This window comes from Tyto alba, unplaced genomic scaffold (assembly GCF_018691265.1).
Source record: "Tyto alba isolate M040663 unplaced genomic scaffold, T.alba_DEE_v4.0 Super-Scaffold_42, whole genome shotgun sequence".
Taxonomy (NCBI): domain Eukaryota; kingdom Metazoa; phylum Chordata; class Aves; order Strigiformes; family Tytonidae; genus Tyto; species Tyto alba.
In genome coordinates, this window is record NW_024881318.1 from 17030937 (window position 1) to 17052144 (window position 21208).

The 21208-nt window shown below is 36.5% G+C and overlaps 1 protein-coding gene across 1 annotated transcript in view; it reads left to right on the forward strand.

Moving 5' to 3' along the window:
• Nucleotides 1–5580: 5580 nt before the first annotated feature.
• The window catches only part of SLC1A3 (solute carrier family 1 member 3), a 65438-nt gene continuing 49810 nt past the window's right edge, over nucleotides 5581–21208 (forward strand). Inside the window, exons 1-2 of the mRNA XM_032992235.2 lie at nucleotides 5581–5750; nucleotides 7370–7644. Of these exons, the coding sequence (XP_032848126.1) occupies nucleotides 7464–7644 (181 nt within the window). The 5' untranslated portion in view covers nucleotides 5581–5750; nucleotides 7370–7463. The remainder of the gene's footprint in view (nucleotides 5751–7369; nucleotides 7645–21208) is intronic.

Consider the following 21208-nt stretch of genomic DNA (forward strand, 5'->3'; position numbering starts at 1 on the left):
ACTGCTCCAAATAAATGAGTTTCCTTAAATGAACTTCATACAAATGAGTGGTTTCCTTTGCGTTTATCTTACTTGCTATGCTAACAACACACCAGAATGTATTAAATAGCTGATAAACCATTGTTTCATTATAAAAATAACTATGGACAAAGATGTCAAATGAAAAGCATCTTCTTATATGAAATGTGTTTCATGCAAATAATACCAGGTTCTAATTCAGAAATGTGCATTTTGCTTTAGTCTTGTTTCTCACCTATCTGCCTTTTCTTTGTTTAAGGAGACCATGTCAAGAAAATAAAGTGATGAAAAAGGAAAAAGGAATCTAAGACCATGTCTGTTGTACATGCTAGCACATTGTACAGGGTAAGCTTGTACCCTGGGTAAAGAACATCCAGTATGAAGAGCTTCACAGGACCCAAGAAATGGGCTTGTTCAACAACCAGTCTGATAGGAAATAAAGACAGAAAACAGTTCAGCCAGTGGGATACCCACCAACGGCGCTATTATCCCAAAACATGAGCTATGTGGGATCATTGCTACCATGATCAGCACAGATCAGAGGACATGATTTATAGTACCCATGACAGTGTGCACTTCCATCCAGAGCTTCCACAGGGAACTCTCAATAGCTCAGTCAATTCACAAGCTACTAATGTTTACAGCTGATCAGAGAAAAGGTTTGGGAAAAAAAAAAAAAAAAAAAAAAAAAAAAAAAAAAAAAAAAAAAAAAAAACAGATCAGGAAGAGAAAACAGAGAAGAACCTGAGAAAAAGAGGGTAGCAAGTTTCTGGCTCCAATGCCACACTCTTTTGTAACTAGCCACAATGCTGTATTAACTTTTCAAGTGAACCTGTCTGTCCCTCGGCACCCATTTAAATGATTGCCACTAGCTGTGGGAAAGCCAGTGAAGCTGTACTATACGGCAGTTTGGGTCTGAAACACTATCAGCTATCGATTGGATCCCATTAGATTTCTTACAATGACACAATCCCATCCTATCTGCCATCCTTCCTAGAAAACCTTGCCTATTCTTTGGTGAGAATTGCTCCATTGTACATGCAGACATTCACATTCTTGATAAGACAGTCAGGGGAAAAGTTCATGAGCCACATCCTCTACTGGTATAACTTCATTTCCCTTCCCCCTTCTCCCGAGAGTGATCTGACTCCCTGTGTTGAAAGGAAACAAGGTTGTCTATTCAGCTGCAGTCAGACATACAGTTTGTGTTAAGGCCCAGACAGCCCATGATGCTGAATGGAGATACTAGAGGTTCGTGTTTCTCTGCTGGGAATTTTCACAGAGCAGAAAAGGAATGCTGCGTTTTTGTTGTACAACTTCCGACTGACAACTGACAGAGCTTGAAAGCATAAAATTGCAATTATTCTCATGGTACAAGATGTCAAAATGTAGGGGAAAACAAAAAAAAAAAAGACCAAGAGTGATATTAAGAGTGTAATAGGACACTAAATAGAAATGTAGAAACAGATCACTGAAAATCTGAGTCCTACTGATTAGCTTGGCCATTACTACTAATCATTCTGCTAGGTCTCAGGCAAAGCGCTTTGTTTTTGAAATGTTCTTTTGATGGAATTGTAGCATTTTATAAAAATCATTGAATCTTTACTATCAAAAGAATATTTTATAACACAATTTTTATTAATAACTGAGCTTGATCAATGATTTGCAATGTATCAAAGATAAATTCAACTTCAGCATAACCAGTAGAGGAGTTTTCCTATTAAAAATGACCAGCAGCAATATATTTTGATCCATATCATAGCACGGATTCCTTTAGGAGAAGCAAAACCAGATCATACAGTCCAAGCAGTAATGGGTGTTTGGGCCACAAAACAAGGTTACAACTAATCCAAAGTAACACTCCTGCAGTGCGTACACTGCAAATGTCACATCCTTAATACCAACTATGGATTTACAGATCTTTTCTTGCAGCTTTACATATTTGCTAACAAAACATAGCCTATGTCCTTTTTGATGTGTGTAGAGTACATGCAAGTATATAAATTACAGCTCACTATCTCTTCCCACTGCCTTCAATATAGTAAAATGATAATTTCCATTGCATCAAATCTTAATAACAAATAAAATATATTTTTCACATTTGGCTGGCCAAAACTGAGGTATTTGTCAAATCCCATTCTGATAAGAAGATCTGAAAAGAAACAAACACCAAACCTCAATTTCTTCTACTCATTTTAGCATGCTCAGAAAAGCAAGAGCCAACCAAGTGCCTCAGGAAAAAAAAACATGCCATGGTCCTGTGGAAATATTCAGGAACCTAAAGCTGTGTCTTGGCTCTGCCAACTATTTGCTAACTTATATGGACTAAATTTGACATCTTAGAGACTCGGTTTCTTCATTGTTACAACAGGGTCTAATGGTAATTAACAGTTCTAAGCTGGGTTGGAGCTTGCAAGAAAGTCATATATATTCTTATTTTGTCCAACTTAATTGAAAATTGGGGACATACCAACATACCTTTTACTGTGAATAAACATTTTCTTTCACAAGAGTTTTATTCCAATTTTGCCACAGTGGTTTCAACAATGCTTTGCCGAGCTCCTACCTAAAACTCCAAAACTTCAAAGATTCAGCCAGTATTAATTTATAAGGCTGATTTATTAATGTGAAGACTGGGTTACTTTCAAAGTTAGAAAGTTTATTTCAGCTGGGACCCATGCACTCTCATACTAGGTTTATGACTATCTGGGAAATGAAATGGTTGTACAGTTTGTTGTTTCATTCCCACTTCTTGCATTTGCTACAATTGACTTCCCTGGGTTTTTGTTTGACAGCTCTAGTCAGCTGAAAATAACAATACTTTATGTTTGAACAGCAGCTTCCACTCTAATACCTTTACTTATTTTACAAAGGCACTCAGATACTTCGCCGACATACAAAGTACATATACTGACTGATTTTGTCAGCCACAACCAAACAGGGCTTGAGTTAACCACAACACATGATTTCAGCTGGCTGAATCCACACTGCCTGTGAGGATTAGGTTCAAGTTAAAACCGGTCCTTACCATATCTACGCTTGCACTTCCCTGCTTTGCAAGCCACTTGATGCATTGTCAAAGAAGGGCTGAAACTGAAACTCGAAGCACAAATTAGAGTGTGGAGCTAATATGACAACACAGATAGACTCATCAAGGCCTTAGGTCATTCCCTGTTGATTTTTATTAAAAAAAAAACCAGAAGCATATAAAAATTATTTTGTTAACGTAAAACTTGTGGTAACACCAATGACTGCTGCTCTGTGTTACTCTACAAAACATACCAATGCCTTTGTATATTCTTAGTGTTGGCTGATCCAACCTAAAGTCTACAATGTTTCTAGACATTTCCATATTTTAAGTTGCTCTTCCTATAAACTAATAATACTACTGAAAATTACAGATAGAAGCACTTAGCAGTAACATTTTAAAGTCGTGTTAGTGCTAGTATTAAATACTATATACTGAAACTGTTACATCTATTATGTATGTAAAAGAAAATCCCAGTGCTTTGTAATTTCATGCATTGCAGGGTGACACTGTACTATGAACTGTGAGTCATTTATTGCTATCCAGGGATATCTAAAATACATGTTTATTGTAATATAAAGGATAATATTCTTTATATAGTACAGTTCTCTTATTTTGCCATCAAAATTAAAATCAGTAAGAGAAATGGATGTCTGGAAATGAAGGAAAGAGGAAAAAAGACAGAAAGGACATTTTTGAACAAGTACATGTTGCCAAAAAGCTCTTAATATTCTGTCTTCTTAAGCCCTGTGTAACAATATAAGTTGATCACTGAGAGCTAATGAAAGTATCACTGCTGAAGTCAAGCTAAGGTGTACAACTGCTTATCACTTGTTTTCATTTTGTCTCACTGAGTAGCTAATTCTCTCACAGGATTATCCTAATTTCTCAGAGACTCCATTATTAATGAAAGCATTAAATGATGACATACTTTTGGATCCCCTCACTTGGGACCTGACCACTGTCCCATTAAGGCAACTGGAACATTACTATTAATATGAACAGAGGGCAGAATGAAGTATTTATCTGGTAGGTTTAACAGAAAACATGCCATACTCCAAAAACAAAGATCAAACAAGTAGATCACTAAAGGCTAAGGTCAGTTTAGAGGTCAGTCCCCATCTCCAGGCAAAAATGCAAAAGTATTTAAAAACTGCACCAGAAAAAATAAAAATGAGATTGACATTTAAGCTGCCAGGTGTAAGAAAATACAGCATGTGTTTCTATTTTTGAAACACAAGGTGTCAACATTTTTTCTTGCTTTTTAAAGCCAATTAATAAGTTAATTTAGATGTTTACATTCTTTCTTAATTCAGACACCTTAAATCAAGATTCCACAGTACACAATCTCAAACCTATATGAATCATGAGTAGGTTTGCAATATACTGTAAGATTATTTTCCTCTACATTATACATCATTATTTGAAGCACATTCAAATTAGAAAACACTTCAGCAAAACCATTACTGTGACTGTGTGGAAGCAACACTGCTGTTAACTTTATTTCATACCTAATTATTCTTTGTGTGTCTAATACATAAGATTATTTCTGTACACTTAAAATTACGTTCCAGGAAACAACATTGAACACCGCATTATCTATAAACAAACTTCTTAAATTATATGTTTAGCACAAATTTATATAAAATTCCATTTACAATATTTGTTCATCTTATAAGGATATACACTTTCAAATCACATGAAAGATTCACTGAAATATAACTACTGAATATTTTAATCTAACTTTACTAACATTTCAAATTAAAGTGTTCCTCTAAGAAGTGAAAGAATGTCTTTGGTAATTCCCCTGGCTCTCCTCTGCAAATAACTTTTCAACAGTACAAACTTTTAAATGCTAAAAAACTGAAGGCCACTTATTTCTCAAAAGTGAATGCTTTATCCTTTCCCCTTCATCATTCATTCCATGCTATTGAAACAGGCTGAATGGGGCTTAGTACCAGTGAGTTTAAATTGCTAAACAAGAGGCAAGTCTCATCATGTGTTTTGAATATCTACAAGAAACATACAAAGAATTATAGCTGATTATGTTTTTCTCTATTCTTGATAATGCTCCAGTTGCTTCTGAGAGATATGTCTGGTTCCCCACCCTGGGAAGAGTAGATCATAAATAACTGTCTTTAGGAGTTACAAAATATGTGATAACCTCACACCATATCTCTTTTTAGAAGAAACTAGCATGCTGACATTTTTTACTATTTATTTTAAAAAGCACTGGAATAGTGTTATATAATTATGTTTAGGCTTTTCAGATTTCCAGCCTGGAATGCCTAATGAAGAAGCGCTCCAGCCTCCCCTGCTCTGTGTGTGTGTGCGATCCTTCAATTCTTCCTGGGTTCTGATTTTGCATTTCTAACGAAGCTGAACTGACAAAGCGTGAAAGTGGTCTAAAAGGAAAAACAAAGAAAGTGACCCTGCTTTCATTGTGCCAAGACTAATCAATATTCAGAAGCTCAGCTTTCCCCTCTCTTCTGATGTGTTTCTATTTTTTTCAGAGTTGGGCTAACAGTCTCCTCCCCTTTCCTTAAGTTACAGTGATAGTAAATTGCTGTATTCCAGAGCACATGCAGATTGTCAGTTTCCGCTGTCTCCCGATCGCTCAACCCTGCAGCTCTGTTGTATTTGCTGGGAAACCCCTACCTTAACTGCCACCTCCGTGTGTTTAGAGTGCTGAAGATCTGAAAAGGTGAGATGATTGTTTCATTTGGTGGGGTTTTGAGTAGGAAGTCTTAATTTTTCACTCTCTGCCTTTGCATGTTACTTAATGTAATGATCCTTTTGTCTGTATCGATGTTCTTTCTTGATCGTAATGCAAGTTTGAAGGGCAGATAACCTGCATTAACCATCTAGGAAAGAAAAGGCATTGTGAATTAATCTTTTTTTTTTTTTTTTTTTTTTTTATATATAATACTAAAATTAATTGTTCTGGAAAAAACCCTGCTTGCACACAGCAATCATGTCCAAGCTAGAATACTTACTAATTTAAATATCTAGCTCAGACTCCAAATGTTTCCACTCTCTAAAGAAGCAAAGCATATAGCATTCTGTTAAAATTCAGAGAGGATATTGATCTAAAGTGCCAATCTTGAAACATATGGCAAAACCAGTGATTAAATCCCACCAAAATAAATTTGTTACAACATGGTATTTCCTCTAAAACATGCTGTTTGAAAACCATGTATTCTAAATGCTTCCTAAAAAAACATATTTAGGCACTAGATTTATTAAGGTAAGATGCTAGAGTTGGATTGTATATAAATGGAAAGAGACTTCAGTGGAAGCAACTAACTCTATCCATTTATTAATTTCTAATTTCTTCATAAAAACATGTGTAGTGTATCAACTAAGACTTCAGAAAATGGGATTCCCAGTCTGGAAAATACCTTTCTGCAGGCTCCATTATTAAACAAATTCATACCAAGCAGGCACAAAAAAAAAAAAAAAAAAAAAAAAAAAAAAAAAAGTCCTAAGAAGGACTTTTAATATTAAAACATTTTAAGATTGATTCAGTGTGTGATTTCTTAAAATCAGATTATATTCTCATAATTGCTGTCAGCCCAAACTAAGCATTACTGTGCAATGTGAACTTGTATTACAGAATGAAGCAACAAGCTAAGTGGGATATAACTTCTGATGTTTTACAGATGTGCTCTGAATAGTTTATACACTTCAAAGATGAATGTTATCAACATAAAACTGTCAAAGGCATATCTTCTAAATAGTGGTTGAGGGATAAATAAGCTATTCCTCCTGCATTTTGCCATGTGAAAAGGAAGAATTCAGCCAATGCATTCAACCATTTAAAAACATCTGAAATGCAGAACGTTTTAAATGTACCCATTCAAACAAAATATTTCTCTCCAATGGTTAATGTGTAGGTGAGCTAGAATTTTTTTCAGATAATATGGGCCTGCTAAACAGATGAAAAGCAAGCCTGACAGATAGTTTTAAACATCATAGCACCTTATGCTTCTATGAATTGTACCAATTTTATATTAGTATATTGGTAGCAACTGCAAAAAAAAAAAAAAACCCCAACACATTACTCCTGGATTTTACAGCATAACAGGAGTTCAGATTAATTTCTGAAGACATAGGACACATATCTGACCAGTCCATACAATCATTCTTTCAGTATTCTTTAACAGTCATTGAGGCTATGTATCAAAAACTGTAATCAACAACTTAGATATTACAAATAATACAAGTTTACTGAAACATGAAGAATATTTGTTTCCATGTAAACATATGGCTATGCTTTTCTTTAAAATCTTATTGCAATATTTGATATTTCTTGTCTTGCAGGTTTCTGCAGTACCTCCCACGGAAAAGAGTCTTCCACTTTTCTGAAGGGATATTGACAGAATCTAATTATAAAAGAAAACTTTCTGCAAGATAGATGACTAAAGGTAACGGAGAAGATCCAAAAACTGGAAGTAGGATGGAACGCATTCAACAAGGAGTCAGGAAACGTACACTTCTGGCAAAAAAAAAAGTGCAGAGCATAACAAAAGATGATGTTAAAAGTTATTTATTGAGGAATGCCTTTGTGCTCTTCACCGTTGTTGCTGTGATTCTTGGTGAGTAGTTTGTTCAATAGGAATATTCTGTTCTCCAGTGCATTTGACAACAACGATTTGCCTGGGTGATTTGCATTACAAATGAGATCCCAAATTCTTCCGCACTGATAAGAATGTTCTGGCTTGGAGAGTTTTGGCTTTGACATCTACATGTTGAAGTTCAGGGAAGAAGAGACATTTTAATTATTCTAGTATTGCTAAGGAGATTTTTTGTGAAAAAAACCAGCTGGTTTATGGATTCTTCTCTTAAAAAATCAGACATAGTAATTTAATTCAATGTTTTCAGTTAAATCTTTTTCCACCAAAGCCAGCTGCAGCAAAATGTTCAGGGTGTAACTTTTATTTACCTAAACTATCACAAACTAATACCTTGTAATGACAAACAGAAGTCCTCAATGAATGAAATGAAGTGACCTTTCTAAGCAAAGGTATATATTAGAGCCTAAATCTTTTCAGCTTTCCTTTGATAAATGTAAACCAATCAAGTACAAGCTTGTGCTCTTTCAGTCACTCATAATCTTACAAATGCATCTTTCAGATGCAATTGGGGCAACAATGGCAATGTTACTTATTCAGAGGACTACAAGATAGCATCTGATTAAACACCTTTTTTGCAGTATATGGAGAGGAATCCAGAACATCAAACAGCATTTAGATTTGGAATGCTCCAAAATGTAAATTTAAAATATTCCTGCACATTTCAAATTTACATTAGAAAGAGAATATTCCGAGAAGAGCATACAGTTGTTAAAACAGATTTTCCTTTACGTAATTATGTAATTATGTGATTCTGTTCCTTTAACTACAGATTTTCTAAATGACACCATGTGTGTCAAGAAACACCATTCTTTATAGTGTGAGCAAGAACATTATGGCTTCACTGTATTACTTTCATTTTTATTTTCTAATTAATTTAAAATATAAAACTGTGAACCTGCTCATGAAAACCCAAATGTTAGCACTTAAATATAAGGGTATATATCCTACATCTGTGTACACCCTAATGTACTTGATAGTGCTGTTCCATATAAACCCACTTGCTATGTTTCTACAACTTTTTTAGGATTTAAGATTTTAGGGCTTAACCATTATTGTTTCTTGATATCACATCTGCAAGGTTATTTTAAATTAATTTAAAGTTTGATGGTCTTTTTCTGGGAGACAATTATGTTAATTCACATATTGGTAAAATAAAGTACTTTGTCGCTATAACAGAAATGCTAGTCTCTCATATTTATCAACAGCATTTAATCACAAGTGATTTTAATTCCTAAATAAGAATTTGTTCATTTCAAAAACCCCATTAATATCACTAGTGAAAAAATAAGTCATCTTATCTGCAATGGTCAGGAAAGGCTGAACAAATTAAGCAGGTTTTGAAACACGGTCCAACCTTAAAGAAATGCAGTTCTTAAATTGTCACTTGCCTATACTGCACACCACCAATGTGCTTTAGCAATTTTTTCACTGTCATCTAGCTCCAGTGTGACTCTCACAAATTTGGCAATGTGGGAACAGAAATGTAGGCTGGAGAAGTGTTTTTACTGTTATTGCATGTTCCAATTAGCTTGGGATGACTACTGACAAATGTCTGCCCACAGCTCCGCTACCACCTACAGCAATGGCAGAGCACCAGTAAGGCTGGAGTTGGAGAACTAATGAAACTGTGCAGCCTGAGATGAGCTGGCTGCTCCAATTCTCCTCATGAAACTACAGACATATCTAGTGTAGTATGTGGAAAAAATTCTTCTCATTATTATCATGGAATACTCCAAAATTTTCTTACACTTGTTATTTGTGGTGTAATTTTACAGTACATATATATGATTAGAACAGTAAGTTCACACTTTGTAGCTCATAAAAAGATAAGAATTGGTTTTTTGGAGAGTTTTTTGCTGTTGTTAAAATATTCAGAAGTAGGGGACAGTAGGCAAAACAGTTTGGAAAACAGTTGTTGAACTCCATCTGTGTTGTTTGGCCAGAACTTAGTTGTTATCATCTCTCAGTTGTTCAGTGATCTGTGGAAAATCAGATGTTGGGCTTGATCCCTTTCCTAGCAGACAATAATCAACATTGTGAAAATAGCCCACCAATTAACACCACTGGCTGTCTCATCAGAGATGCTTGGAGGTGGAAACCAAACTGTACTCAGGCCAGGGTGGAATCATTTACAAGAAATGATGCTTAATGTTCTCTGTAATCTAAACAGACAGATGACATCAGTTTTTAGGGCTGTCAGTCCAGCAATTTTCATAAAGACTAATCTCACACAAAGCAAAATTTTAGCTTTAAAAAGAGCAACATTTCTTCCAAAACATTTATTTCAGGCCTCTTTTGTCAAGGGACTCACATGAAAAAGCGTATTAAATACAGCATTTCTGATTTCTTTGATGAGCAGGACTGATGCTGGTAGAGGTTAAGTGGATAGGATCATGTCTTAGCCCAGTTTCAGGACTGTAGTTTGTAGTAGCTGAGTTTGTGTCTGTGGAAACACGTACTTTGTTATGAAGTGGGTAGCTGCAACATGCAGTTGTTTGTGTTGCATACTGATATTTTGCAGAGTAGAGATTTTCTTGCATTCACATGATAAGGAGAAATACAGCTATTTATCCTAACTTCTGCTGTTACTCTGATTCTGAACTGAATTCTAAACTGAATCCTCTAGCTGCTACAATACAAAACCAATTAATCTTTCAAAGCCTAATGATGAAGGTGCAAGAAATTATAATTCCTGTTGAGGATTACTTAGCACTATTCTCAATTTCCAAAAAATCTCATGAAAGGTCCTCCTGACTTCACATTCTGCATACATAGAGTCTGTCTAGCACATCATCATTATCATTGTTGTTGCTACTTTTAGTGAAATTTAAACTGCTTTCAAGCCCTTTGAGAGACTTTGAGAAAAGCATGCTTAGTAAGTGAGTTATGATGCAGTTTTTCAGATTCTTCTGGTACACCTAGAAATATTAAATAAGTTTTCTGCAGTGGATCTTGGCAATAACCAATAAATGAGAACAGTTATGTGAGGTCAATCTAAGAAGATGACCACTGGTAAATTCAGCATGTCACGATGACCAGGGGCAATTTAAGGTAGGCTAGGGGTCATGGTGGCTCATGGAAAATCTGCAGGAAGTCTTACAAACTTTGAAGTGCTAGCCAAATTACTGGTAAAATCTCAGGCAGTGCCCTCTCTCCCACGCCACTTAGCTCCATCATCCTGTCCCAAAAATGCCTTCTTTTCAGATACCCATCCTTCAGCACTGTCTCAATTTGCTGCTACTTACCTCCCATTTTCCAAAAATGCCACAGGAGTCTAGACTTTATTCTGGCAGGACTCCTAAATGCTGAAGAATCTCCTGTGGATTCTGAACTTGTACCGAAGGAAAGATCAAGACACACAGAGCTGCTGAGCAGAGACCTGGGAAGCTGATCACAGAGAAACACTGTTTTAAGGAAGGCTCAATGAAATAGAGGAAGGTTGTGGAGCAAGTGCTATAAAAAGCAGTTTCTGTGTAGTTATGAAGCCATTATAGCTCCAAATAATCAGCTAAAATCCTCTTTACAATGCTGAAGTTATATGCTGCTGTTGTCCACTGGAACATTCAAGGGGAATGGAGATGGTTCTCTTTTCTGGCTACCTGTCCACGGAAGGGAGCGCCGGACTGGCTGTGTCATTGAACCCAGCCTTCTGTGATTGCAGGAAATCTCACAATAGATGTGAAATATAGATAAGCCTATACAACACCTGTTCTACAACAGCATGCACCATATATAAGATTCTAAAACTTTCCAACATATTTATAAAAAAACCCTAGTTAAAAGTACAGGAAGAAGACAAGAGAGATGAAGGCATTGCCAATGTCTCCTATGTCCCTGAAAAAAAGCAAAGAGTTAAGTAAAGCCTACAGATGATCCTTTGCAAAAAGGCAAAAGTCACAAACCCCCTGAAATACCTAAACAGTGAAAAGTGGTGCAGAGTAGCAGATGCTCCTATCTCAGTGCATTCTTGGTCTGAACCATAGTTTAAGATGAGTCCCAAGAGGCACAAGTCTGTAATACTCAGGTAGACAGAATCCCTGGGAATTCTCACATCTTTTCTGCTACTGGCAGATACTCTGCTTCCATTGATGGCTGGAGCTGACATACCCCGAGAAGAGTATTTGACCCCATTATACACTGACAATAAACAAGATGACAGTGCCTAAGGCAGACTTGGTAAAATTTGCATGAGAACAAAGCAAATATCCATCACTGTAGGAGAAACAGCTGTGGAAGTTGAGTCCCAGGTGAAAGAATATATTAAACATAAAGAGAGAAATGTGATACCAGACAAAATATTTAAGATATATATAAGAAAATCAAGGTATTTTGGGGACAGCTAAGGAGAAATTAATTCTATTTATCTTGGACTCAGAGGCTGCCTCTGTCCCAATGCTCTCCTAAAGAGCCTGCCCAGCACAATTGCTTTCTGAGTGACAAAACCTTCCTAAGTAATACTCTGAAAAAAATTGTTAAGCAAAACCTTCATACTTTTTGAAATTAAGAAATAGTTCTAATTGGGGGGAGGGGGAGAGGGGAAACCATCAATAAAAAGCATAACCAGATCTGTAAGATCCAGAGTAACACACAGAAATTAAAAAGACATGATCCTTTTCAAAAGGGAGAAAAAGTATAAAAAATACAAAGAACTTTAATTCTTCTATTAGATGAAGTGAAATAAGAACAGTACAATAGCAGTTACTTGCAAAAGAAAATTGTTAATTTATTATCACAATTGTAATTTCTTGTTGTACGCACTGGTGTTATTGAAATGAAACGACCCTGGTTGTTGGACTGCCATATGTGCCACACAGTAACAAAAATAAACTTGGCTAATTTGTGAATCACAATTGTACATTCTGGAGACAACAGCTGTGCATATATGCACAGTAAAGACACAAGATGTGCTAAATATACACTTACTACTTTCTTATTTGCTTTAAATTGTCAAATCAGTGGACTTGCAAAGTGGTGCTCAAAAGTAGTATGTCTGAGTGGTCCTAAAACAATTCCAGAGAAACATACATTCACTGCACTCTTGATACAACTTGTGAAAAGGAAGGTGAAATTCTCAAAATTCTGTCTAGAAATTAATTTTAAATTTACTTATGCAATACAACTTCTTACAAAGCAGATTTTTAAGACTATCCTGAGTAGAATGCAGGCCAGTAACTGCATGAGACATTTAGGATGTTTATGTGGCTTCCCAGGGATTTTACAAGAAAATTCCCTGAATGCCAGTAGGATATGGCAATCATGCTATCAGAGGGTTTGTTAAAAAGGAAACAGTGGTCATGTGAAAGACTGTTTAAAAAAATGTTGTGTTGAGCCTTAAAGGGGACTAAAAAGACATTTCAGTATCAAATGAATTAGTATTAGAGCTTGTCAGTCCTTTCCACTTTTCAGTAGGGATGCACTGTAGTCACTATGGTGACTGCAAATCTGTACAAAGTTATAAGCAAGGTGCCAGTGATTTGTATACTGAGTAAATGTTTAACATTGTTAGATCCTTACTAGCGCCCTAGCCATTGTAAAGCTAGCATGAGTTGTCATCTTCACTGGAATACTTTTCAGTTGGACACAATGAAGGTTTAGCTGAAGATGGCATGTTCAGTTGTTTATGAATACCTGAAACTTTCATACATGTGGCTTAAATTTCTCACACAATTTCCTGAAATAACTAGTCATCTAAAAGTTTCCATGGTTTTTATGATACAGAAGAAAAAATATTTTTATAATATACTTATATTTTTAGGTGAATCAAGTTAAAGTGTTTTTGAATAACTATACAAAGAAATCCAATATTAAAGAGAGGAAAATAAAGAAATTAGATCTTCTGGGTGTTAATAAGGCTGCATAAAAAGTAAGATATAAATGCAGGCATTGTGATAATTTGTACTGTAGCACTGACTTCTAGATCAGCATCTGAGAGATACTGACTTTTTTATTTTTCACCCCTTGTTAAAAAAGTTAGATGTTCTGGAACCACCAACTGCATAATATCATCCATGCTGTTACATTAGTTGTGTATACCTTCTGTCCATTCTCCCAATTCCTTTTGTTTACTCTGCATTCCCCTCAGATTTTGTATTTAATTCAGTTTCAGGTTATAACTCAGTAATGCCCTCACTACAAGAGAGACATTAAGGTTGCTTGAGAGTGTCCGGAGAAGGGCAATGAAGCTGTGGAAGGGTCTAGAGAACAAGTTTTATGAGGAGCGGCTGAGGGAACTGGGGTGGTTTAGCCTGGAGAGAAGGAGGCTGAGAGGAGACCTCATCGCTCTCTACAACTACCTGAAAGGAGGTTGTGGCGAGGTGGTGCTGGTCTTTTCTCCCAGGCAACAAGCACTAAGACAAGAGGAAATGGCCTCTAGTTGTGCTAGGGGAGGTTTAGATTGGATATTAGGAAAAATTTCTTCACTGGAGGGGTTGTCAACCCTGGAACAGGCTGCCCAGGGAAGTGATGGAGTCACCATCCTTGGGGGTGTTTAAAAGACGTGTAGATGTGGCACTTAGGGACATGGTTAAGTGGTGGCCTTGGCAGTGTTAGGTTAATGGTTGGACACTATGATCTTAATTTCCAACCTAGATGATTCTATGATTCTTTGGGATTTAACATAGTTTGTCTTATATTTGTTTCTCAGCATATTACATCTCAGTTCAGCCTGGAGCTTTGGAGCAATAAGGCAATGCAAGTGATAAATAAAAGAAAAATAATAGTAAGGAGCTAAGAGGTTTCTTCCTCCAGTATTAATTTCTCCAACTGTGTTGTTCACAGAATGTGCTATGGTGTCTACAATGTAGATTAGGAAGCACCTAGACTCCTGACCAAAGCATTTTAAATTAGTCTTTGATACAACAAAAATAGACAGTATGGAATAGGGAAGAAACTAAGGAAAATAGCGAAAAAACAAATGGAAATTATTCCAGATAAATTTTACTAAGAGCTGGATTATTCCATTTATTATGTCAGCCCATCAGCTCTGAAGTTGTACTGACACTGCTTGTACTTTTAAACAACAGTATGAAACCACAGGGTGTATAACTTTTAAAAATCCATACAGAATAAATTTATTTTGATGATAGGTTTTTTTAAAAAATGGGGAAAATAAGAGATCTGGTGATCTGTACAAGAGTGAAAAGGACAACAGTTAAAAGCAGGAAAAGAGGCAAAGAAAACCAGGAGAACACGAGAATCAGGATGATAATAAAATATTACTGTTACTCATATTTTCTGGTTGTTCTCCCATGTCCTTTCTCTTAGCAGCAGTTATATTCACTTTTTAGGATTCTTGTTCAATTCTGTACATTGAAGAAATGCATTTTCTTGTTTGAAATTTGATATGTCTATGTATTTTCTATTGACATGAGTAGAAATCCATAAATGGAAGCTAGCTTGACAGCTGGAAAGTGTGTGATTGGTTTTCACCATTTACTGTAACTTGGCATAATTGAAAATTCATTTATTCAAAAAAAAATCTATAAAAGATAGGACTTAATTGTTAAGCGTTATTAGCACTGAAACATAACCTCGAGCTTATGTAATATAAATGCTCCAGCTTTACCATTCACAAGGACTACATTAAAAAACCAATAGAATAGCCTTTATAAAGAGGATCATTAATCAAGGAATTCTGGGAGTACTAACCAAAGGCAGTTGATAAATAAGCCTACTACATATATTTTGATGTCTTTTAAAATAAATTTTACTTGCGAATACATGTATTAAACAAACACGGATGTACAATCTAGTCCTTCAAAGCCTAAAATGTAAGCAAATGTAGCTGTATATGGAATCCAAATCTCAGAGCTGGGTGTCTTTTTAGTGCATGGGTGAGAGCTAGGAGTCTCAAAAGGGTAAACCCACAAATCCACAAGCTAAGCATATAACTGCCTAAAACTTGCCAGGAGAAAAACAAACAGGTTTGCATTCCTACTCCCACTGCTTTTTGAGTGAGTCAGGACCATGCCACATATTTTCACCCAGTTAAGATCCAGAAGCACAAGAGCCCTCACCTTGGGAATGGTGTCAGCAGCGGTTGAGGAATTGGCTTACACTTTTCCTTTCAAAAGACAAGTTAAGGGAGGATGCAATTCCACCATTCCTTTCAAAGTTGTGTTGTCAGGCAGGAGAAAACGCAAGACTTCTAAAAGAAAATACATATTGCAAGAGAGCATAAGGCAGCACGATGTTTTAGCCTAATGGCTAAAAGAGTCATCTATAACAGGGAGCCCCAGGCCGTGAAGTAATCCTCTGAGCAAGAGCAGGAACACAAGGCATCCCAAATCCAGGTGACTCTACATGTGTGTCAGTTGTGTTCTTTTTCTAGATCCACAGGACTTAGCCTGGAATTAGGCAAACAGATGCTTAGGTCATGGAAATTCTGAGAAAAACACAAGCAGAACGGTGAGAAATTAGGGATCTTCCAAAACAAACAGAACTAAGTTTTTTAATCTATGGGAACTTTGAAGGTCATGGTATGGACTCAGGTGTCAGTTTCAATATGTAATTACTATGTAATTAAGTATTGTACCAGGTGTCAGTTTCCCTTTGCCACTTTTGTGACCTTTAAGATAGGGAAATTCTGTGATTCTGAGTGACACCTAACACTGAGAAGAAAGGTATCATAACTTATATGGAGGCTACATCTGAATTAACCCTCTATGCTACAACATATCCTTCAGATGAGTTAACTCACAAGTTAGGCATGAGACCTCTTTTTAATCAAGTGAAATAAAACACTTTTGGAAACTCATGTGTTGAAAGAGGCTGTTGACCAGTAAACTAAATAGATGCAAGGTTCTAATTATGAATAGTTTCACAGTCATATTAAGGTTTTTAGGGATGAAGTGGCTCAACTAACAGAATTAGACAGCTGGGATAGTTATCTTTTTAAAAAGATGGTAACATGATTCCATGAATTTCAGTCATGAACCTGATTTTATTATCAAAAGAATTCACTGAATGATAAATCAAACATAAATAAAGGATTCTGGTAATGCTTACACAATATGGCAAAAGTCTTGTATTCTACAACAGTAAATGCTTCCTCTCAGTCTGTCCAGGTTGTTTGCATGTGTCAGTAATATATTGGATAAAAAAGACCCTTTAAAATCTTTTAGCAAAGTCTGCCACGTGAGTTATGTTCCATGACCCAAACAGTTCTGGCAAAGAGATATCTTGATTCAACAAAATACTTAATCCTCGGTGTCAAACATCTCAGTTACAGATTTAGACTATCAGCACTAAGCTAAATTAACAGGTGGTTTTGTAGGAATGAAAAGTTGAGCTAGCTCCATAGAAATACGAATACATAATTTGAATGTCACAGAAATTATGGTGTAAAACTGCATATCAAGGAAGTCAAGCCTACAATGAACTGTTTTGTACTCTATGTCTAAGGTTGAGTCTGAAAACAAACAAACAAACAAACAAACAAACAAAAACACAAAAAACCCCTACACAAACGAAAAAACCCCAACAAAATACCAAACCAAATAAAGGCATCTATCAAGGTCTAACCTCAGGCTCTCTGTTAAACTACACTAGAAGTTCTTCAGAGTAGAGCTCTGTTTTCTGAGCATGTTTGCACAAAGTTCTTGGCACTCAGGGATCTCAATCTCATTGACTGCAATTTCTCAGTGTTACTACACTGTAAAAAGACAAAATAATATGATGAGCAGCTGAAACTGTAGTAGGGAAAAACAGATTTCAGAGATGTTAAGGACTACATCAACTTCCAGTTGAGGAAAAACAGGAAAGGAAGAAATGTAAAGGCAAGAAAGGAACTATGTAAACTTTATGAGAGCAGCTTGCTTATCTGCTGGGAACTATTCGTTATGGGCATAAAAACATTGACATTAGTCAAGAAGGTGAAGCAGCAAAGTAAACCCAGGCATGAAAAAAACAGTTATTACAGTATCTTTGTAAAGCACTGAGTAGTGCCATAATGCTAAATAATAGTTCACAAAATATAATCTGGCACATATTGTGAATGCATGAACTTTTTTACATGCATATTAAGGGAGAATTCTTGATTTTTGATGGAATATTTGCTATTTTGGCATCAAAAGTATTTTTTTTATAGCTCAAAGACTAATAAGAGTACATAAACTAGTAGTAGTTTGTCTTTCAACAAATTCTTTTGACTGATGATGAAATCGGGAATAATGTCCCTATTCCATAAAGAACAGTCTGCTTCAGTGCCAGCAGTGAAAACTCATTTTCATTACAAATCCTCTACAAATGTCCTGCAATTACTAGTCCTACAAATAACAACAAAAGAGAAATCAAAGTTGAGAGACAAATACAGAAACAGTTCAAGGAAAACAAGGAAAAAAATTAAGAAACAATTTGAAGGCAAACAAAAAAGCAGAAGTTGGATAAAAAGAGATCAGTCTTTTGGACATGTTCTCAAAAGAATAAAATTGCATCCTAATTGGGAAAAAAGGGCAAATGAACCAAATGACAAGAGAGAGAAGGGGTAAAATGTATGAGTGTAACACTGGAGCCAAGAAGTAGCAAAGGACAGATTTCAGTGATTTTTCAAAAAGCTTTTTAACAGCACTCAGATGCTTTTATATCCTCAGATTTTGTGTAAGAAGTATTCTGGTTTAGACAGTACCTCATAAACCAGTGATTTTACTCATTCCTTAGTTACACCAGATCTTCATTACAGCTTCAGATTCCCATTCCAATTGTATGCCTTCTGTCCACAAAATCCAGGGAGGAGCTGCTGTATCTGCAAGTAAACACAACATGCAAGTGCCCAGCCATAGCTATAGAGGTGTTTCAGGAGTTCAGGGCAGGCAGAGGTTTCAAGTGTCTTAATTTTGAGCTGCAAATTAAGGGCCTATGTATCTATGTTAATCCAGTTCTAAATGTCCGTAAAATACGTGAGTATTATAAACTGCCTCTTGATCTTTGCAAGTTGTACTGAATAGTGATGTTAGAAGTCTGGTGTGGGTTTTTTGGAAGGTAAAAGCTCTTACTGGATCAAGCAAATCTTCAGGGCCAGTTTCAGGAGGCAGGTGTTCCTGAGGCACAGTGGCTGCAGCAGTGCAGCTCTGTCTCACAGCTGAGAGCACCGCCGCACTCTTGTGATCCCCGAGCAATGGTAACACATGGACTTCTGATGCAGGGAACAACTCTTTGACAACAACGTAACTTACTTCACTATGTTTGCTTTTCTCTGGATGTGTCTCTTTTTACAGCCTTAGAATTCTGTCCAGGTAGAATCAAAGGCTTTTTTGCCAGGTGTTTTCTCACCTTTCACAGTTTAATTGAGGCAGGAGTTTCAGCTAACTTGCTCGATGTCTGGAAGTCCTGGAGAACTCCAGTTCATGTATGCATGCACAGTAGACTCTGTAGCATTTGTGCAATGACTTTAGCACTCCCAGAAAATATCAGGCCTGCCATAAATCTGTATGTGCCATGCAGGACTACCATGGGTAGTCCCTTTGTGCACAATAACTATAGTGCATGCTGACTAAAGTAGGTTTGTGTTTAATATACAGACAAACTCAGTTGTTCATTCTTCCCAGTGGAATTGTCAACAAGTTGTAAGATAACACTTTGCTGCTAAAACCATACCATACCACAACATATCATATCATTAGGATCTTCTGGATCCCAATCATGTCTAGGATATCTAACTCCTCTACGGCATTTCTCCCAAGACTGCCCTCATGGTATCTCTCAAGCAAAGGAGAGGTAGCTATTTGTGTCCAAACTAACCCATATTCCACTTCAGTATAGCCACCTATAAGAGCTACCTGGAGTACAGGTCCTTAAGACCTCTACTGAACTGACATCATCTAGTTAAAAGATAAGGAACATATTACACAAAAATATATACACCTATACATGTGAGATTCTCTGTTGGGTCTCTGTCAGAGAAGAGCTGTAGAGGAATAAGAGCTAGTTTTATTAAGCCAATTGATACTTCTTCAGTGCTGAAATAGAGAAGCAAGTTCATGTGGAAAACATTTGTTATAAATTCAGCATCAGAATAAGAGAATTAAAGGAATTTGAAGATAGATATTAGCTCCAAGTCTGGACTGCCACAGGAAGAGTAACTGATAAGTTTGCTTAAGGGTATGTTTTCATCATTGATTAAGCCAGTGCTACTTCTGTCCCTGGGTATCTATTTCCACCCCCTAAATGTTTGCTTTCCTCCCTTGCTATCACACCAGCACCACCATCATCTAGCACATCAGTAAGCCTGTCCAGAGAACTAATCTGGCAGGAAACTAGCACAGTAAAAAATGGTTCCTCCCTGTTTTAGCCCCCAAATGATCTTATCTCGGTATCTGACAAGTACAAGTGCATTGAAGTAAGGACTTCAAGCTTGTTTAGTTTGGAGAAAAGGAGGCTGAGGGGCGACCTCACTGCTCCCTACAGCTTCCTGAGGAGAGGACACGGAGAGGGAGGTGCTGAGCTCTTCTCCCTGGTACCCAGTGACAGGACACATGGGGATGGCTCAAAGCAGCGCCAGGGGAGGCTCAGACTGGACATCAGGAAGCGTTTCTTTACCAAGAGGGTGGTCAAACACTGGCACAGGCTTCCTAGAGAGGCGGTCGATGCCCCAGGCCTGTCAGTGTTTAGGAGGCACTTAGACAATGCCCTAAATAATATGCTTTAACTTTTGATCAGCCATTAAGTGGTCAGGCAGTTGGACTAGCTTATCACTGTAGGTCCCTTCCAACTGAAATTAGCTATTGTATTCCATTCCGTTCCGTTCCATTTCGTTCCGTTCCATTCCATTTCGTTCTATTCTATTCTATTCTATTCTATTCTATTCTATTCTATTCTATTCTATTCTATTCTATTCTATTCTATTCTATTCTATTCTATTCTATTCTATTCTATTCTATTCTATTCTATTCTATTCTATTCTATTCTATTCTATTCTATTCTATTCCATTCCATTCCATTCCATTCCATTCCATTCCATTCCATTCTATTCTATTCTATTCTATTCTATTCTATTCTATGCTATGCTATGCTATGCTATGCTATGCTATGCTATGCTATGCTATGCTATGCTATGCTATGCTATGCTATGCTATTCTATTTAATTCTAATTCTAATTCTATTTTAAGATCAGTTTAATTTGTAGTCTCTTTCTGGCTGTAGCAATCAGCATTATTATCCTCAGTTTGATGTCATACGTGCCCTTCCTTACCTTAGTTATTCACCTACCACAGGACTTGGACAAAAGAGCCTGTAACTGTCTTTCCTGAACCAAGAGCATTTCTCCTTCTTTTGAATGAAGACTCATAAAGCGCTCTTTAGGTTATCCCATTAAATATACTTTGTGTGAAGGACCTTTAAAGACGGTCATAATCTTACACCTTTATAATAGAAAAGGTCAAAGCAATGTAATAAGCAGCACTGATGACTGCATAACACAAGAAGTAGTTCTCAGATGATTAAGAGCAGTAATTACTCTGCTGCAGTTCTAAATAAAATTAATTGAATAAAAAAGTAACTACTTATCTATTAACAAACAACATAATAAGAG